The sequence below is a fragment of the Hippopotamus amphibius genome, chromosome 3, assembly GCF_030028045.1.
Source record: "Hippopotamus amphibius kiboko isolate mHipAmp2 chromosome 3, mHipAmp2.hap2, whole genome shotgun sequence".
Classification (NCBI taxonomy): Eukaryota; Metazoa; Chordata; class Mammalia; order Artiodactyla; family Hippopotamidae; genus Hippopotamus; species Hippopotamus amphibius.
This window is the reverse complement of record NC_080188.1, coordinates 82789199-82808853: the sequence shown is the minus strand read 5'-3', so window position 1 is coordinate 82808853 and position 19655 is coordinate 82789199. Positions and strand designations below refer to the sequence as shown.

At 34.0% G+C, this 19655-nt stretch overlaps 1 protein-coding gene across 5 annotated transcripts in view; it reads left to right on the top strand.

Annotated features, from left to right (window-relative positions):
• Window positions 1-19655, top strand: part of FBXW7 (F-box and WD repeat domain containing 7) — a 204140-nt gene that overhangs the window by 152326 nt on the left and 32159 nt on the right. The window contains exon 1 of one of the 5 annotated variants that reach the window (XM_057726415.1): window positions 18679-19139. The exons of the other annotated variants lie outside the window; for them this stretch is intronic. Within the exon in view, the coding sequence (XP_057582398.1) occupies window positions 18879-19139 (261 nt within the window). The 5' untranslated portion in view covers window positions 18679-18878. Of the gene's footprint in view, window positions 1-18678; window positions 19140-19655 lie in introns of those variants that run through there. 5 annotated transcript variants of the gene reach the window in all.

Below are 19655 nucleotides of genomic sequence, written 5' to 3'. Positions count from 1 at the left end.
CTTAGTTTCCAGATGTTTCAAGGGTTAACTTTCACCATGTAATTCTGGATTTTTAAATACGTGATTCATACTTTGTTTTCACAATTTATGATGACCTCAATATCTAATTACTGATAGCATTGCTTTCTAGATGTTTTTGTCATCAGGTGATGTCATAGTATTAGGTTGTGCCTCATTTGTCAGATATTAATGCAAAGCAAATTATAACATGATTTGTAAATAGCTTAACATGATTGTAAATAGTTTAACATGCTATACAAGTAGTTTAGTAATTTTAACATCACAGGGCAAGGCTATTTAAATTTGTAGGTTATGTTTTACAGAAACTAACATACCTGGAATACGGGAGACAGATGAAAAATATGCTAAAAATAAACCTGTTACAAAGCTTCTGGCTGGGTATACAAGAATGAAATAAATCCACAGTCCCTTGTCCGCCAACCAGGAATCCAGTAAGCCCTGAAAACTAAAAAATATTTTAACAAGTTAGCCAAACCTAACCCTAATTAACATAAGATGGTCACTTTTATTATCTGAATATTCGTATACTTTACTGCAGAAATGTTTGTATGTTATCTACTAGAAGTGTTGTGCCGTACCATATTACCCTTCTAAACTCCAAAACGTTTTGACATCAGGAACACAGCTTTTTCCAAAATTGTGGAGCTAACTGCAGACCTTTGAGTTTTACAGCTATCATCCACGTATAAAAAATGGAATACACTTTGGAGTAACCTAGGCCTTACTGTAAGTCTCTTGAGTACATTCATGTTTAAATGCTTTAAAACATACATTATATAAATGCATACCTAAATTTTATTAACCTTCCATAAAGTGTGATGGTAGTTCCATATAGTATGATGATAGTTCGGAGCTTGTATACTATTTTTCTTCAGTGATGAAATGTAACTCATGCTAGCAGACTAGATACTTTAAATGAGGAATGAGAACCCCAACCACTTTTTTACTTTTCTTCAGTATTTCTGCAGAATATTAATACCACTAAATTAATTTTAATTCTGCTAATACGTATTAGGCATATACATGCTCCCTGCATGTGATGCTAATGTAACAAAGATGAATAAGGCAAAGACTGTTTCTTAAGGAGGCTTCTGATGCTTTTCTCTGAGAGACTTATCTCATTGTCCCTGTTCCATGGCTGCATGTCAGAACCATAGGAACATGGATTAATTAATCCATTCAACAAATAAGCATCTACTAATGGCCAGGCATAGTTCTAGTTACATTATTGAACAAAACAGAAAAAAAAAAATTCTACTTCTTATAATTTAACATTTTAGTGACGCTGAGAATTCCACCTACTCGTGGACAGCATGTTTGGTCTACTTCAGTATGTGTCACCAGACTCCATTATTCAGTTGTACACTTTTCATTTCCAGGTCAGCTGGTCATCATTTGTGTTATAGTTTCTCCATGTGTGTATGAGGATACCTCCATACACACTCCTGCATACGCAGACACTATACCTGACTTGATAGGATTATGTTGGTAACTTAATTGAAATGTATTGATAGTATAATCTATAAGTTTTCAGATACTGTTAGGTAGTATCCAATATAGAATGTTATTTTGAAGCTCTGAAAGATTAAATATGATTCCATATTATTTCATTTTTCATGTTCTTGCCAGAAATATCCTGTCTTCAATATCCTGTCAGGCTTACCATAGTGATTTCTTTGTGGATTGTACCTAGGTCAGAATTAGAGTTCTTGGCCCTATCCCTGACTTGTTGTGGAAAGTTCCATAAATTAATATGTCTTACATATAAATCAGTTAAATAATGGTAGATATGGTAGATGCAAATAATGATAGATATAATTTAGGGTTTTTAAAATGTAAGTTTTACTATAGAAATAATACCAGAAAGGACTACCATTTATAGTAAAACCCATGACATTCTTATTTCCTTTTACAAGGACCTATTGATACAGCACATCTCTTTATTTGCATAAATAATGCTTATTTCTACAATGTGTAAAAGGTAAAATAATTACAGTAGATTTTTAAAAAGAAACCTGATATTAGATTAATAAAAGTTTCTCTTGTGGTTTTGGTAGTGTCTGTGTATATGAGTGCTTATGTATACATTTATGAGCATTATTGAAAGTTTTTTAGGTTGGGGGAAACAATTCAACAGTTAGTATTTCACAAACATTAATATATAAACATTGACCCCAAAAGCACATAGCTGATTAGCCATTTGTTTATAGTTATTTTATAATATCTTCATGTGATGTTGGGGAAATCTGTTTTGAGAGAAAAAAAATATTATGATAATGTTGGATGAAATTTTCTTATCTTAAATTTCTTCTCCTTGCTAGTATTGAAAATGAAAATTGAAACTTGGGTTATTCCTGTATTTAATTACATTTTTTTAAATTTATTTATTTATTTTTTTGGGGGGTACACCAGGTTCAATCATCCGTTTTTATACACATATCCCCATCTTCCCTCCCTTCCTTGACTCCCCCCCCCCAAGCCCCCCCCCACCCTCCCCGCCCCAGTCCTCAAAGGCATCTTCCATCCTCAAGTTGGACTCCCTTTGTTATACAACAACTTCCCACTGACTATTTTACAGTTGGTAGTATATATATGTCTGTGTTACTCTCTCGCTTCGTCTCAGTTTCCCCTTCACCCTTTAATTACATTTTTATGTGTGGGTGATTTCACATCCCTCACTTGGGAACAATTTAAGCTTAAACAGCTTTAATCCACAGAAATCTCTACATTATCACTTTAGATTTTGAAATGTCGTTGTTACTACTAGTTTGAACATGTAGGGGCAGTATAGTACTGTTTTTGTAAGTCTTATCTGAATTTGTGGGTTTTTAAAAAATCTGTAAGTGTTGTTAAAAGCTTGTTCTTTGAAGAAATACAACTTTATATCTTACTTTTTAAAGGATGATTGGTGCTGTTTTATTAAGTTGGAACTATTCTTTCAATTCAGGTTCTTATGTATATTATACAAAAGCTTTTATATTTTAGAAGCTCGTGGCTGTGATTTATATTCGAAGTCAAAGAGTATGTTAAGCTAGTTAACAGGGAAAATGCATTTTTATAGTTAGACAATAAAAAAGGAGGACAAGTGGATTCACAGAAATGCTAAAATCAGTGCAATTTTGCTCTTACTCATTCTGTACCAACCTTTCAAAATGAATGTTTAATCATGAGATTTTTTTTTAATTTAGTTTTTATTTTTCCAAATTTGTTTACTGACAAGTAAACAGATTCCTAAACAGTCTTATTTTAAGATCTTTAATTGGTAAATAATTAATTTTTTTCAGTATCAAAATGATTAAGGGTTATTAGAAAAATTTATAGTAGCTTTTTTTTCCCACCTAAAGTGATCTACACTTAATAAAAAAACAGCTAATTATCTCTTCTACCCATTCCATCTATTCATTCAATCAATCTATTCAACAAATTCTGTGAGCCAAGGACTACTTTAGGCATTCGGAGTACAATAGTGAATGAAACAGACCCAAATCTTTGCCGTTGTGGAGTTTTTATCAGAATGACAGACTGCTTAAGAGCATAGAGATAGAACCAATTAGACCTGGCGTTAAGTTTTTAGCTCCACCACTTACAAAGCCACCTCTGTAGGATGGAGATAATAATAGTACCTACTTTATAGAATTGTTTTAAGGGTAAAATGAAATAATGTATAGAAAGTATGGTTATGTAATAAGAACTTAGTAACTGTTATGAAGTCCACATAAGACTACTTATGTTGGTAAAAATTATAATTAATTCTCCTCGTATAATAGTACTTATTTCTTTCACTTACGGTTAGTGTTTTGAATTATTTTTTCATTTTTAGTTTCTTCAGATTGTGAGAGAAAAATTCATTAACACCAATTTTGAATAGTCATTTTTCTTAAACAGTTTCCTGAGTGACTGTTAATCCCCAAATGGAAAGATACTGCGCATAAAAAATTAATGTGATTGGATCTACATACATTATATAGATTCATTCAGTGTGACTGTCATGTATGTAAAAATTAACCCAAATATGTCTTTCTAAATTAAGAAGATAACATATACCACTTAGTATTTTGTTTGGAGTTTCTCTGTTCAGAATAAATGTGTTCGCTTCAAATACCATTAAATTTTTAAAAATTAAATTGCTATATAAGAATTAAAAACGTATTTTGTTGAGTCACATATTATGTTAGCAGCTACAATGTCTAGGAAATGGTTTCCATCATGATTTTTAAGTTCTGACTCCATTTCTTTCCCTCAATGCCCCAAAATAAGTTAATTAAGAAATGAAGCATGACTTGTTAACATCTTTGAAAACTAGCTTGTCCAAATGGCCCCTGGTATATTATTACTATGCAAGAACTGAGACTTAAAACATGTAGAGAATTTATTCACAAGTCTTAACAAAAGTATTTAGAAACTTAGATCTTTCTTTGGTATCCTGTGCTGCTCTTGGTTCTTTTTATTTTTTAATTATGTGGAAACCCCATGTTTAACACACACGTGCGTACACGGGCACAAGCACACATACCCCAAATACACACAAATAAAATTCTCATCACCACCCCCAGTCCCCTGTTTAATAGCTTATCTGCTATGTTCATGCGACAACTGCTTCATTGAGGGGAAATTGTTGTTCTGCCGTTTTCATATTAGCTTTGTTATCGTGCAGGATTTTCAGCTGCTCACACTCATTACCATACAGCTGGTCTGTAGAGAAGAGAAGGCAGCAAGCAGAAGTTGTACTGTCTACAAGAATAAGAAGCTCTCTTGCAGATGGGGTGCTGGCAGATGGGGCATGTGTTTGAACAGGTTTTACTAATAACAGAGTGCATTAAAAATCATTCTGAGAAAGTCTAAGGTCAGTGCCATGAATTCAGAGCTTGAGAGGTTGTTCAGCTTTTTGTAGACCTTTTTAGAATATTAATTAACTCTAATGCAAAAAAGTAATAAATGGCACAGCCACCACCTCTTCCAAAAATTTTTTTGTTTTCCTTTTTTATTTTAGTATATTTTGTTTCTCTTTAATATAATTTAAAAAGCACTGATACTGTTAGCTAGTGTTTCTCATCATCTTGCACTATATTTTGTAGTCTTCAAATATATTTGCTTACCATTCCAGAGTAGGTTTATATACAAAAGTGTTTTGTATACATGCTTTGAACATGTATACATGTATAGGTTCTTCGAGCAGTGTAATAATATTCTTGTTTTGATATATAATATGAGAATATATATTAGAAGATGGAAATGAGGATTTGGAAATCCACATGTGTAGTGTTGACTGCATTGAAAGTTAAGATGAGGTATGTTCTGTCTGCATTCAAAATTAGAAATGAATGGTATGCCCCCAAATGTATCTATTGTTAAAATTATTACTTGCATATTTTTCATATTCACAAAACCAAAGTGAATGAAGTAGTAATTGCAATAACTATCAGTATTTTTTAAAAAAGACATTTCAGTGGAATCTTAGTTCTTTTGACCCTTTTCATTAAATGTAGTGTTTCTTGATACATCCTATCTCAATGGAAGATGGTGATAAAAGCAGGTAAAGCAAAATAAAGGTAGGCAATTATATGTAAAATATACAGTTTTCAATTTAATTTTAATAGAAGTGGAACTCAGCCTCTTCTGTTCATGGAGATTAAGATATGTATTGCCAAAGGTTTTTTTTTAAGCTAATTTTAGTTATATTGATTTTGGTAACTCTCAAAAACTTTCATGCTATAGATTTCCTGTCAGCAAAACAGAGGCATAAAATGCTATCTGTTAATACCTATAAACCAGTAGAATACTTGATAAATGAGATCTGTAGGAAATGGTGTACATTAAGTGTTGTTAAAACTGCATTCTGCCTTTATCGGTAAAAGTGTACATACTGTGGGGCATTTTTAAAGGTACAGGGAGTTCTAAACCAAGTTGACTTTTACCAACAAAGATAATTGCGTTTTCATTGCATATCAAACTATGTATTTTCTTCCAGTTTAATTTATACTTGAATTGTGTAACTGATAAATATGTAGAAAATGTTATTACTTTTCGCTAAGGAGGAAAACATAATGAGATATTATAAGTAATAATATGTATAACAAAATACTAAATAAATAATAAATATATGAAAGGTATAATTTACGTACATCACCTTTCCTTATTCTGAATTATGTTTTTCAAATTATGCTGAAAGTTAATATTTTTTAGTTATTTCTGTAGTTCTGTCATAGAGTGTATCTCACATTCTTAATTATCTCATATAAATATTATTTATTGATACACTGATATGTGCAGGAACTGTGTGAGGAGCTGAGATACAACAAGAATCAAAATAGACATGGTCACTGCTTTTATGGAACTTACAACCTAATGGGGGAGAGACAATGTGCCCGCACTGTGACAGGGTGTTGGGTTCAAGCACTGTGATTCATAGCTTTCAAATGGGGAGGAGGTGGCACTGTGGAGGAAATTGGAGATGGCCTATACACAGATAATTCCTGTGTTTTTATCTTCAATTTAGACCTTTTTTCTGAGCTCCAGAGCCAATTGGAGCATGATATGAGATGAGACCTGGATGTCTCAGACACCTCAAACCAAATAATGAAACTTGTGATCCTCCCTACCCTAAAAACAAAAACAAACACTGACCTGTTCAGTGTCCTCTGTCATCTTCCATCCAGTTGCATAAGTAAGAAACCTTGGTATCGTCGTTAATAACTCCCTCTCCTTTACTTCCCTTGACCAGTCTGTCCCCAAATCCTATGAGTTTTATGTGCTCAATATCTCCTAACCGTTCACTTCTGTTCATCTCTAAAGCACTGAGCTAGTCCAGGCCAGCATTACCTCTTGTAGGGTCTAATGGAATAGCATCCTCCACATCCACTCTCCCTCCCCATTCTGTCCTTAACGTTACATTCAGAATGATATCTCAGGAGGTATGTCTGGATCATGTCCTTCCTTTGACTGACTTTACTTTTCATTACTCTTATGATAGAGACCAAAATCCTTTATGATGTCTCGCATAATCAGGCCCTTCTCTACTTGTCTAGCCTCATCCTGCCGCAGTAGCTTTATTCTGTGCATTGCAGCCCTACGCATGCCCCTCTCCCACCACAGCACATCTGTCATTCCTTCAGAGAAGGCTTCCCTTCTCTGAACCCCCAAACTAGGTCACAGCCTTAGCCTTAGGCATTTTTCTGACACTGTGTAGCATTTACTAGTTTCAGCTTTGCTCTGTTTTAATTGTGTCTGCTTTCTCCCTTACTGCACTGTAAACTCCAGTCATGGAGCTGAAACCATACTTAATTTAGCTTATGTATAATAGGCAACCAAGTAAATGTTGAATGAGTGAGTGTCTCTGGGAGATTAAAATAAACATATAAATCTACATTTGTTGTAAGTATGTATCCTAGTTAGAATAAGGGTAATTAGAGATAGTTGAAATAATAAAAGTGTGGGATAGACTCATAGAGATATGCATGTATCGACAATGATGTTTACTCCTAAAAAGTGATAACCACACATGAATCAAATGGACATTTCTTAAAGATGGGTTGGCTCTTAGAAGAAAGGTCATGTGATGAAATTAAGAAACATGGCCAAAGTGATAATCGCATGTTGAGGAGTATGTTCTGTATGTACTCAGATGGAAAAGTGCTTGTGTGTATATATGTGTACACACGCATACACGTTTCTTGGTTAACAACTATTATTAGGCTATCTACTTAACTAAAAACTTAAAAATCAAAAGAAGTCATAATTCCCTGTTAATTGTATTTGAGTTAGAGTAACCAATAAAGGTCACCTGAAGCAGTTTCTTCAGTAAGTGTTACAGTATATAACTTTTGCCTGTTTACTATAGCGTTTAGATCATTTGGGTAATGGTGAAAGACCCAGTAGCCTCTCTGAAATGACCTTCCACTGGAGATACTTTTGTGTATTCTGTTCTCAGCTCATTTTCATTATTTCACATTTGGGGGAAATAAAGCATGGAATATGAAGAAATAAGGATAGGAGATAGAAGTTCTTAGGGGATTTGGGAAAAGGAGGCAAAACCCATGTGTTGTTATGAGCACCTTTCATCACACTTTCTTCCACTCTGCCTACTGATGGCTGCCTAGCCTCGATACAGCATCCAAGAAGATGGGAGCAGTTCTTCACCAAGGCAGCATCGGCGGTAATGTGTTAACTCTTTGTCAAGCTGCTCTTAGTAAATTCCCACAGGTGTATCAGAGTACACAGCTTCCTAGTTTGTCTTTTCTTTCTCTTTGTCTGCTGTGAGTCTAACATAAATTTCATCCACATATCACACATTTGCATACTGAAATAGCCCTGGAAGCATCCTAGAGATTTCTTAACTACCAGTACATCTTGCTATATGTGTAGAAAACCCTATTTCATTTTCTGTAAACTGGAGACCAAGATCTGCCTGGGGTTAAGTTCCAGTTACCACCCAAATAGTTGTGTGACCTTGGGAAAGCTACTTAAACTCACTGTGCCTGTTGTTTATTTGTAAAATGGGGTAATAGTAGTACCTACTTCATAGGGTTGTTATACAGTTTCAGTGAGTTAATATAAATAAAGCACCTAGAAGAGTGACTGGCATATAGTAAGTTCTCTTCCTGGTATACTTCATTTTCTTAAGAGAACATCTTTTTGTTTTGGTTTTTGTTTTGGTTTTTTTTTTAAAAAGAGTTGCTTATTCAAAATTGAATAGTTCATAATATCTTTGACAGGGAGCACTGAAGGAACACTTAAGTCAGATTAAAATCTAGTGTTTATTTTTCCTTTATTCTTTTGGTTTAAAATATTGCCACGTGGGCTTCCTAGGTGGCGCAGTGGTTGGGAATCCGCCTGCCAATGTAGAGGACATGAGTTCAATCCCTGCTCCAGGAAGATCCCACATGCCGCGGAGCAACTAAGCCCGTGCGCCCAAAAAAAAAAAAAAAAAAAAAAAAAAGAAGGAACTCAAAGAAAACAGAAAAATTGAAATGAAAAAAAAAAAAAAAAAAAATATTGCCACGTGTGAAAACATTTGTTTTTTCTTCTTTCTAAGTCTATGTATTGTCATATAAATGGGGCAGTTTTATTTTTCAGTTACATTGATTTGTCATTTTATTGACTTGTCTGTCCTCCCCTCTGAATTGGGGAGTTCTTGTAGGATAGAGACTACATCTTGGTCAGTTTTGCATCCTTTTTGTTTGGAGTCTGGCTTTCAGTAGCCTTGGCTAAATATTTCTAGAATGTGGTAGGTTTAGATCCATAAAAATAAAATGTTTGAGTCGTTGTTTAGCTTTTTCCCCCTCTTGTTTCGTTGTTTAGATAAGTTATGTGCTAAATATTAAAGAACTTTTTAATAGAGAAAGTGAACTTATAAATAAAATATTTCTATTACATTAGTCTTGCCAAGATATCAAAGTGCTCCTAACCATCAGTCTTACAGTTCACTGCAAATAAAAGACTATTACGGAACAGATACCTTTTAAAATTAATAGTTATTTTGAAAATGTTTCCGTGACAGGCAAAATTATGTCAAACCCTACTCATGACTATTTCCAGCAATATTTCTTTGTACTCAGATTTTATTTACTGAGTCTTCACAGTCTTTTGGAATCTCCTGAAAAGGTAGGGGATCATGTAAGCCTTATGCTAGTCATATAATTCTTGATAGTTTCAAAGCAAAGAATGCAGTTTGTTAGATTATATATACAGTAATTGGTTTAAAATGTAAATTGATGTTTCCAAAATGAATATTTAGAATCCTCCTTTTTAAATGTAGTGGGGGCATGATTACTAGGTTCTTCCCTACTCACTTGACAGCTACATCAAACACTTGAATACTTAAAGAGCAGGCAAGCTACTCTAAAATAAGTAAAGAATTGATTAAAGATCACTATGATGTACACTTTCTAGAGGAAGAACCTGGTATGATTTATGTTTCTTACTGGCCTAGCACCATATGGAATAGGTACTTAATGAATGTTTTTAAGTAAGGGAAATAAGTTCAAGTTCACAAACTGGAGTTTTAAAAGATTTGTTTAAGCTATCCCTTCTCATTTTGAATTCTTCTGGAAATTTTTTAAGATATTTGGGAAGAGATGCTGTATTTTAAAAAGTGCAATAAGTTTGAATCTGGACTTTATATGTCTGCTAGTCAAATATTTATAATTGAACATAATTATCAAAATCAGTAAGCCAATTAATAGAAGATCACAGAGTTGAGAGTAACATATATTTTAGGTTAAACAGCTCCTTGGATGACTACATGCTAGTGAAAGTATACCTAAGGGTGTAACGTATGCTGTACAGAACTTTAGTTGAAGGCTTTTTCCAACTTTGAGATTCATTGATGATGTTCTGAATTCCTTTATGATCACAGAGAAGCAGTTTTAAAAAGTGTACCATGGATAAAATCATTTCACCTCCAGTAACTAAGGGTGCCCATGTCTTTCACCATCATAGCCATTTGCTGTAGTAAGGCTGGCAGATGCATTAACAATCTGTAGAGATCTGAGCCCAGTATCTCTTTCTTTCTCAAAAAGAGTAAATTATCAAATGGAAAGATAAAATCAGGGCATAGAAAGTGGAAGAGCAAGGAAATGGAGAGATGATATGGTAGATACCCTTTCATTCTTACAGAATTGAGTTACTAGATATAAAGGCTTTAGAATGGTGCTTGGTGCATGGTACAGAATAATTATTACCTACTATTCCAATTCTCTTCCTTTTCCAAGTTAGGAATCTTTTGGAATGGGTGCTAAGTTTTAGAATTAGTATGAGGTGACAAGTGAGAAGGGAAATGTCAGAGTAATTGTACATGAAAGAATTGAAAAGATTTTTATGCATTTTCTCTTTATGTCTAATTTCAACAAGTGAGAATTACTTTGTGAGTGGTCTTCAATTTTATATACATTTTTGAAAATATAAAAAATAATATTAAGACATATACACAGAAATTGTGTATTCTAGAAATCCTCTGATGACTTCACATTGCACTAGAGTTCCTTAAATCCTAACTCTTGACCGTGGCCAAGATCCTACATGATCTGGCCCTTGGTTACCTCTCTGACTTCATCTTGTACCAGTCACTTTACTAGCCAGATTGGCCTTATTCTTGTTGAGTCTAGGCTCTGCCCCATCATTTTGACTTAAAAGTTGTTTCCTGGGTGATACCATTCAAAATTAGCTACAGTTCTCTACTACCCGCTATTAACTACTTACTTCTTTCATAGTACCCTGCTTTGTTTCTCTCTTAGAGCCTAGCATTATATGAAATTATCTTGTTCATTTATTAGTTTACTTTTTATGTGTTTTCCCCCACTACAGAGTGTAGACTATATGAAACTGGGGAGCTGATCTTCATTGTTTGCTACCTTATACCCAGTACCTAGGACAGTTGTTAGCACATAATAAGGAATACTTGTTTACTGACAGGTTAAAAGAAAAAGAAGGAAAATTTCTTACTAAGCCACTTGATGACCGCTGTGCACATTTTTATATATGTATGTAGGCTTTTCCCCATTCATACATACACACACACACACACACACATACACACACACACACACACACGCTTAAATATATGTGTACATATTTTCAAAAGTACCATACATTTTATCATGTGTTTGAATCTCACATCTCCTGCTTTACAGTAACCCTTCTTCTAGTTCTGTACATGGTGAACAGTTTCTGTGACTTCAAAATGCTCTGTACTGAAATCAATTCCTTAGAAGGAATCTTTGAGTCTGGAAGCTGGAGGGGCAGGGCGTGGGAAGAAGGGGCTGGGAATGGAACAAGACAAAGTATTCCACTTTCCAAGCAAGCTGCGTTTTTGAACAGTAGAGGTCCTTTTGGCCACGAGCTGGCAAAAATCAATGAATCAGGTATCCACCTTGGCCCTGAGTTACATTTTTTATTGTCTTTTCATAAAGTTTTTTGGTGAATATGACATTTGAATGTTTATTTAAGAACTCTCTTATATCATACCATTCCCCCCTATTATTCAAGAGTACAATCTGCTTTTATGTATGGTCTCTGATATGAGTACCTTTGGAAACAAGGATGTCTTCTTAGTCAGTGTTTGTAACTAAAAAAGTCTACAGTCTTCACACCCACACAGTAAAGTTCTCCTTGTACACAAAGACACACATTAGCCCTAAAATGGAAGAATGAGTCATGGCAGGAAGTACTTTTGAAGAAACCATTACTAGTAAGTTAAAGACTATTTTAACTCTAGTATTAAGTGTTTGAATTAGGAGATAATAGTATTTAATAGGTTATTCCCTAATGAGCCTTATGAAGACTGGTAGCTGCTAGACGTCTTACAGATGTTGTCAGTCCTCAAGTTAATGATAGTGGCATTTCCACATACATCTTAGGTCCACAGATGATAATTTCCTCTATCTCCTCAACGTCTACCAAACTTCTGTCTTTTAAATTTAGAAGCAAGACTATATCTTTTATGAAATCTCAGACTATTTAAATGATTTCTCCATTTTCTGACTTCCTACACAACCCAGTTTGGCACTTGATATCCAGTCAAATATTGGTCTCTATTAGTTTCTTGTCTTGCGAGTTGGATTTTAAGTAACTTGGTGGTGGAGGGTTACTGTACTGTTTTTATTTGACTTCAGTAGCATTTTGCAGATTGTGGGTGATTATGTCTTAGTTGACTGGTTTCATTTAACCTAAATCTTTCTCTCAGTTTCTGTTACCTTTTCCCCAATTACCATTTCTTTGCCTCAGATTCCCCGTGTGTAGCAGAAGCATAGTTATATGGACCTAGATAATCATTTCATGAACTGAATAAATCAAGATTTAGTTGTGGTTTGCATATTTAATTGCTATTTGCAAAATATAACACTTTTTTCCTTCTTTAGTAATGTCTGATTTTTTTTCTTAGCTCAAGCTGAGCCATCACATATCTAATGGAAATCAGTTAAAAGTAGTGAACTTGGGACCGGAGTCTACGCCTCTAAAATAGCTGTATGACCCTGAGCCAGACACTTAATTCTCTACCTTACCTTTCTCGTAGTTATTATTTTATAGGGTATTTATAGGCTGTCTGTTATATGCTGGGCACCTCTATGTGCTCACCATGACTCTGTGGCCTAGGTTGGTAAGGTAAATGGTATTACCACTACATTTTCACAAATAAGACAAAACTAGAACTCATGATGATCAAATAACCCCTATTGAGTTTACACTCTAATAATGGCATAGCTGTTGTTTAAACTCAGATTTCTCCGATTCCAAAACTTAGGTTCATTCCACAAACGAAGGAGAATTAGATTAGATGATTTCCAAGATCGCTTCTAGTTCTGTACTCAGTGGCTTCCTGCTGTTAGTGTTTTTTGTTATTGATTCAGTGGATATAACTTTTTTACTTCTTAGCCTTCATCTCTTTTCTTAAAATTTTTAGTCATGACTCATAGCTAATATAAAAAATTAATTTCAGAATTTTAAGCAGTGTGTACAATGAAAGGTTATTTTAATATTAAAATACAAGATTGTTTTATGACATCTATAGGAAATTTTTCTCAAGCCAGGTAAGTATACTTGAATATTACAAACAGCAGCAGTAAATATCAAATTGGATAAAGAAAGAAGAGCAAATGTGGTTCTAAGTAATACATGGAAGGAAAATTAATTTCATTCTTTCTCCATGTTAATTAAATTCTACCCTGGGTCATATTTGCTGTTTTATTTTTCTTAAACTTAACCTTTTAAAAATAGTTTCCCATGATATTTTTCTTACTTTGCTGAAGGGATTACTACAAAAAATTTATAATAAAAATTTGAGCGCAAACTCCTAGATATGAATTCAAGATGCTTACTGGTAGTTTATTTTGGATTTGAAGCATGTGATTAAAGATTAATTGCTTTCTAGATAATTCAGGATAAACTCCAGAGTGACTTACCAACTTTGTCAAATTATTGCAGATGTTGCTTGTCTACAAAGAAGTAAGTAATGTTTTGGTATGTGTGTTAAGTCTCTGAAAGCTCTATAACAATGTAAATTTTGGAAGAGCAAACCAGCAAAGCTTACATCTTCATTGTTTTCTTCTGTGGCTGTGATAAATAGAACTCTTAACGTGCATTTTTGTATGAAATTCTGTATGTGTCTATATTTATATATTGGCAGATACATTTGTGCACGTGTTTATCAGATCAGTAATCTGGTCCAAACTAAGGAATGAAGGAAAAAATTTTATCTTGAATCAATATTGTAATTTATTTGTGTCAAATCCTCAGGGGCTGCATTTTTATAAAGAAAGTTATAAATATTTTAAACTTCAGGAAAAAGAAAAAAGTTTTAAGTACCACTCCTACAGTCATACTTATCTTAGAAAATGTTTAAACCAGTTGGAGCTATGATACTTTGATTTGTATTTTGATTTACTGAGGTTAGGATTTTGTACATTATTATAAGTATACCCGTCACTTCCCAACAAGTATATTTTAAACAAAAGTGTTATATATTACTTTGGGATTTTTTTAATGCAGTAGTGTTTTAATATTTGTTTCCTTGGATGGTAATTTCAAACTAAATCTGGCTCACTTTGTTTCATATTACATATTCTCAAAAATTTTTTTGAACTGTTTTCAGTATGAGTTCTGAGAATCAAATGTGTATACGTACTGCCCTATTCTCTGCCTTATATTGACCGTAAATTCAATGTAGGAAAAAGAAAGGTTTTTAATTATGTACTATCCTGTGCCTGACACATAGTAGGTGTAAATAAGTGCTTAATGAGTGAATAAATGTGAAAATAGCTATTGATCAATACTGCCACCTACTTGTATTAGGGAAAATGTAGGTGCTGGGCGTACATTGTATTTTAATAGATAATACCTGTGACAGAACAGGTTTATGAACTTGCCAGTTTCAGTTGTGAACCTTGTAATAAGAACTTGCACCCCAGAAACCAAATGACAGTGGGTTAGTGAAATTGCAAGTTTGTTCCAACCTCAACATGCTTGGCATTCCTTTCTTTGATGTTGAAACCTCAAGCTGTCTCTAATCTAAATTCTGTGTTCAGGGAAAGACAGCTAACTGTGGTAGGTGGTTTCCCTAGTGTAACATCAGCATAAAGGATGTTGTCGTAATAGTAACAAAGGAAATCACTGACGTACAAATATAAACACACTATCCTACTATTACAAAATGGAAATAAAATTTTAAATTCTGGCAAAGTACTGCAAAGAACCAATAGTATTTGTGGTATCATCAACTAATAATAAAGTAGTTGGACTTTTTAGCATTAAGTATGAGTATAATTTAGCACTAGTTCTGTATTTATGCTTTAGAAAAATGATGCCATGTGGTTGCTATTATTTGCTTGTATGGCCAGTTATTCAAAATTATTAATTTTTTATTATGTATCATTTTTCTGCTATGTCTTAGAAAGCTGTAAACCTTCAAGTGTTAGGGAAGAGAGGTATAAAAATAATTACAGTGAGGTATGATAAGTGCAATGGAAGAATATATCTAAAGTGGAAATAATGAACTCTGAGAGTCAAGGTGAGGAGAAGTACTCTATTAACTACTCCTTCCTCTGTTGACACCATGTATAAAGATACACACTTCTCTGAAGACACATGATACAGTGAAGACTCTTACTGTTTGTATTTTTCTCACTGTTTGCATGTAGATTACTTTTCGTTTCTGCCCATAACCACAATTTGCCCTTCTGAAAACTTAGTCACCCCCACCAATTGCTTAGAAAGAGCCATTTCTCCTGTACTAGCTCACAGGTTAATCATTCTACTGCCATTATTTCCCAGAGGCTTACACTCTTGGGTGGTACACCTGCATATCTTTGTGTTGTTTTTGTTTTCAAGCTATTGCTATCATAGCTCAGTGGAGTTGTGATGAGATGAGTGGAGTCTGAATTAGCAGATGGGCTATAATCTAGGACTTCATTGCTACTCCCTTGCTAATAGATTTTCAGTAAGGCTTATAGCATGTCAGTCAGCACAAGAAATAATTTTTTATAGAATGGGAAATTTATTGTTTAGCTGATATAACATGAAGATGTAGTTTATTGTAGTGAAAATATATTGAATACACTGAGATATTCTAAAAATGTGGATGACAAACAAGCATTTTCTTAGTTATAGTGATTAAGTAGGTAGCTTTTTCATTGAACTTACTAGTTAACATTCTAGCATACAGCATAAAATCCTTTTTTTTGTAAACTTATTTAACATAGATTATGGGCTGATCTCAGTTTTATGATGTTTCTATCTACCACAGAGATAAGATAGATAAAGATTCATGCAAAAAGGCTTTTTCAATCTTATTACTAAAAACCTTAAATCTCTGAATAAAGTTTTAAACATTTGTATTTTAGCCAAGACTCCTAGAAATAGGAATTTGAGAATGATTTCATTTGCTTTTGTTCATATACAGATTATGATGAAAATAATATATCACAATTTTCATTGCTAATACTTCAGAGAATGTTGAAAATCATTCATTTTTATTTTCTTAATTTGAAATCTAATTAGAGACTTGGTTGACTAGCTTTGCTTGACAAATTCTTCATAGTTCAAATTAACATTATAAACAAGATATTAGGGAGAATTGTTTAAATATTTGGAAAAATTAAGTCTTCATGAGTATTTATAAACATACATTCTCACTTAAAGGATAAACAAGCTAATAAAAATCATTTCCAAGTGGGAACCATGGTAGATGGGTGGTTGGGGGCATTGGAAAGTCCTCTCAGTGTTTACTTTTTGCATATCATTTTGATTTTTGAGCCATATAAATGTTTTATCTATTAAACAATAAAATATGAATATACATGCCTGCATATAAACATACATTTGTGGGAATCAGGTTTTCCTGTAACTTCACAGCCAACATAGGACCCACGTAACCAGAAGAGCGTTCCGTTGATTGTGCAAAATTGAGATATTTTCTTCCTTAACTATCCCAGATTTTGAGACAGTGTTCTGGTTTATTAAAGTTGGTCTGTGTCCTCAGCTGAGTAGACTTACTTTGAAAAGGTTAGTTCAACTAGAGATAGGACATGATTTCAGTTGAAGTCAGGGTATACACTAGTATGTGACTGGTAGGTAGTCACTTTGTCCTCTGACAAGCTTTAGAGGAAATTTCAGGTGTTCATTTTACAATTTCTTCAGATAGCCCAGAGTGGGGGGAGGCGGCTGTCTTTTTTTTTTTTTAAATCCTGAGTGCTCTGAAGCTCTAATGAAAGGGTTTATGGGTCCATTCTAACAGTTGGAACTTTTTTTGCTAAGAGTAAGCGATTTCTTTTTAAAAGGAACTTTCCTTTGAAGTAAGATAATTGTTTATTTAGAAAACTAACTTTTGCTGGGTACATGTACATGTTGTTTCTGAGGGTGAGAATTCGTTTAAGAGCCAGGAAGGAGTTTTTTTAAGAAGATAATATGTAGACTGTAACTTCCAAGAGAAGACCCAAGATGTACATTTTCATAAATTTTTAGATTATTTCATTTATGTTTTAAAGTAAAAGATGTTACACTGACATAATGTCTTAATTAAAAAGGTAAACATTTATTTTTAAAATTGATACTATTTTATGCAGTATTTAGAATCATTTTTCTAACAAAAGTCATTTATTACCATAGCAGAGAGTATTAAAATGTAGTAAGTCAAAATAGTATTTCTTTTTTCCTAAAGAAACTTTCTAAGTACTTAAATAACTATAGGCACAGTTTACTTGTAATAAAGAACGTTAATGGGAAGGGTAAGAGTTAATTAACTAGACCCTTAATAATGGGCCTTTCTAGTCCAAGGAATCTTATAACTGCCTCTGAAGCTAATTTTGTAGCAAGTTGCAAGATCAGATATCTAGATTTGTGTAGTAGTCATTCTAAGAAAAAGGTTGCCTTCAGGCAAACTTTGGTACCCTTATTATTATGTAAAATACCTTTTTAATGATAAGCAGGACACATTGTGAAAATAAGTTTGGTGGTAGAAGTGCAGTGCCTCCTGTTTACTCAAGATTAAATGAACAAATAATTATAAGATTCTTAAATGAGCACAGTTTTGTTCTCTTTGGAGAAATAGAGTCTTTCAGCCAGACTTTATATACTTAAGTTTGTTAATCATAAAAAGATATTCTCATGATTAGTAAGGATTGACAGTGTGTGGTAATTTTCTTGAAGACTATGTTTTAAATGAATGGAATGGAAAAACATAGGGAATATTTACATTAAACTTAATGTGTGAAATATACAGGTTAAAACATAACTTATTACATAATTTCTGCAAATGCTCTGCTCCAAACTGGTTTACCTTTCTGTAAATTGCCGCAAAGAATATCTAATTCCTCCCTTTACAATTGCCCATTTTGAACTGTCCAAGCTACTTGAAAAATCTGATCAGTCTGTGCCAGGACTGCAATAGGGTAGCAGTTAGTGAAAATAGACTGCTTTGCTTCTGTTGGGAGGACCATATGAAAATATATTCCATTTTCAAAATGTTTCTGAAAGGACTTATTTGCGGAAATGATGCTTGCCATTTAAGACTCTTCAAAAATGCAGGTTTTACAAAATACGAAAATAACCTCCTGAAAGTTTGAAAGGGGAGAGCGGGGGCTGTGGTGTGGGGGCGGTCTCCTTCGCTGCCCACCTCCTCCCTCTCTTCAGCGCGCTGTGTGCTTACGGGTTCCCTGGAGCGGATCACCATATAATTGATGTGCAGTCTGCATTGCTGAATCCTGGACTGCACCATTCTGTGTTCAAGGGAAGATGTAATCTGATCCCTCTGCTGCTGAGGGAGGAATCTGTTCAGTCCAGGCTTTGACAGGGCATAGTCTCCTCCAATAATCTTCTTGCTTCTCTCTTATTATTCCCTCGAGTTCTCCTCAGTCAAGCTGCATGTATGTATGTGTGTCCCGGGAAGCGGTTTGATACTGAGCTGCATTTGCCTCTACTGTGGAGTTTTGTTGCCGGTTCTGCTCCCTAATCTTCCTTTTCTGACGTGCCTGAGCATGTCCACATTAGAATCTGTGACATACCTACCTGAAAAAGGTTTATATTGTCAGAGACTGCCAAGCAGCCGGACACACGGGGGCACAGAATCACTGAAGGGGAAAAATCCAGAAAATATGGGTTTCTACGGCACACTAAAAATGATTTTTTACAAAGTAAGTAAGCTGTTTTCTTCCTGTGTTGTATGATTGTGTGTGTGTGCCTGCCTGAGAAGGAAAATCTGTATCATCAGAGATGGCTGCAGTATCCTCTAATTTTGGTGGGTGGCTGGATGTCTGGTATTCTGTTTTATATTGTGAATGTAAGCAAATAATGGAAAGACAACATGAGCTGGAAAAAGCTTTACATTTAGAATGAAATGTATATTTTAATCTGAGGATTTTCCTCTAAAAATATATTCAGACTTTAGAAATGTGGCTCCGTTAAATGCTGACCTGGAAATACTCTACCCTTAGTTAGCTTTTAGTGAACCTTTTGCCTTTAATTTTTCTATACCTTGTATATATAGGTTTTACTTTTCTCTTTACTTGCCACTCTTAAAATGTAGAATCGCTAGAATATTGGGGATTTATATTCAAAGAGGTTATATTCACTTTCTGTACCCCTTCGAAATTGCAGATTAATTTTTGGTTCTAAAGTCAGTATTTTCAGTAAACAATATAATATTTAAA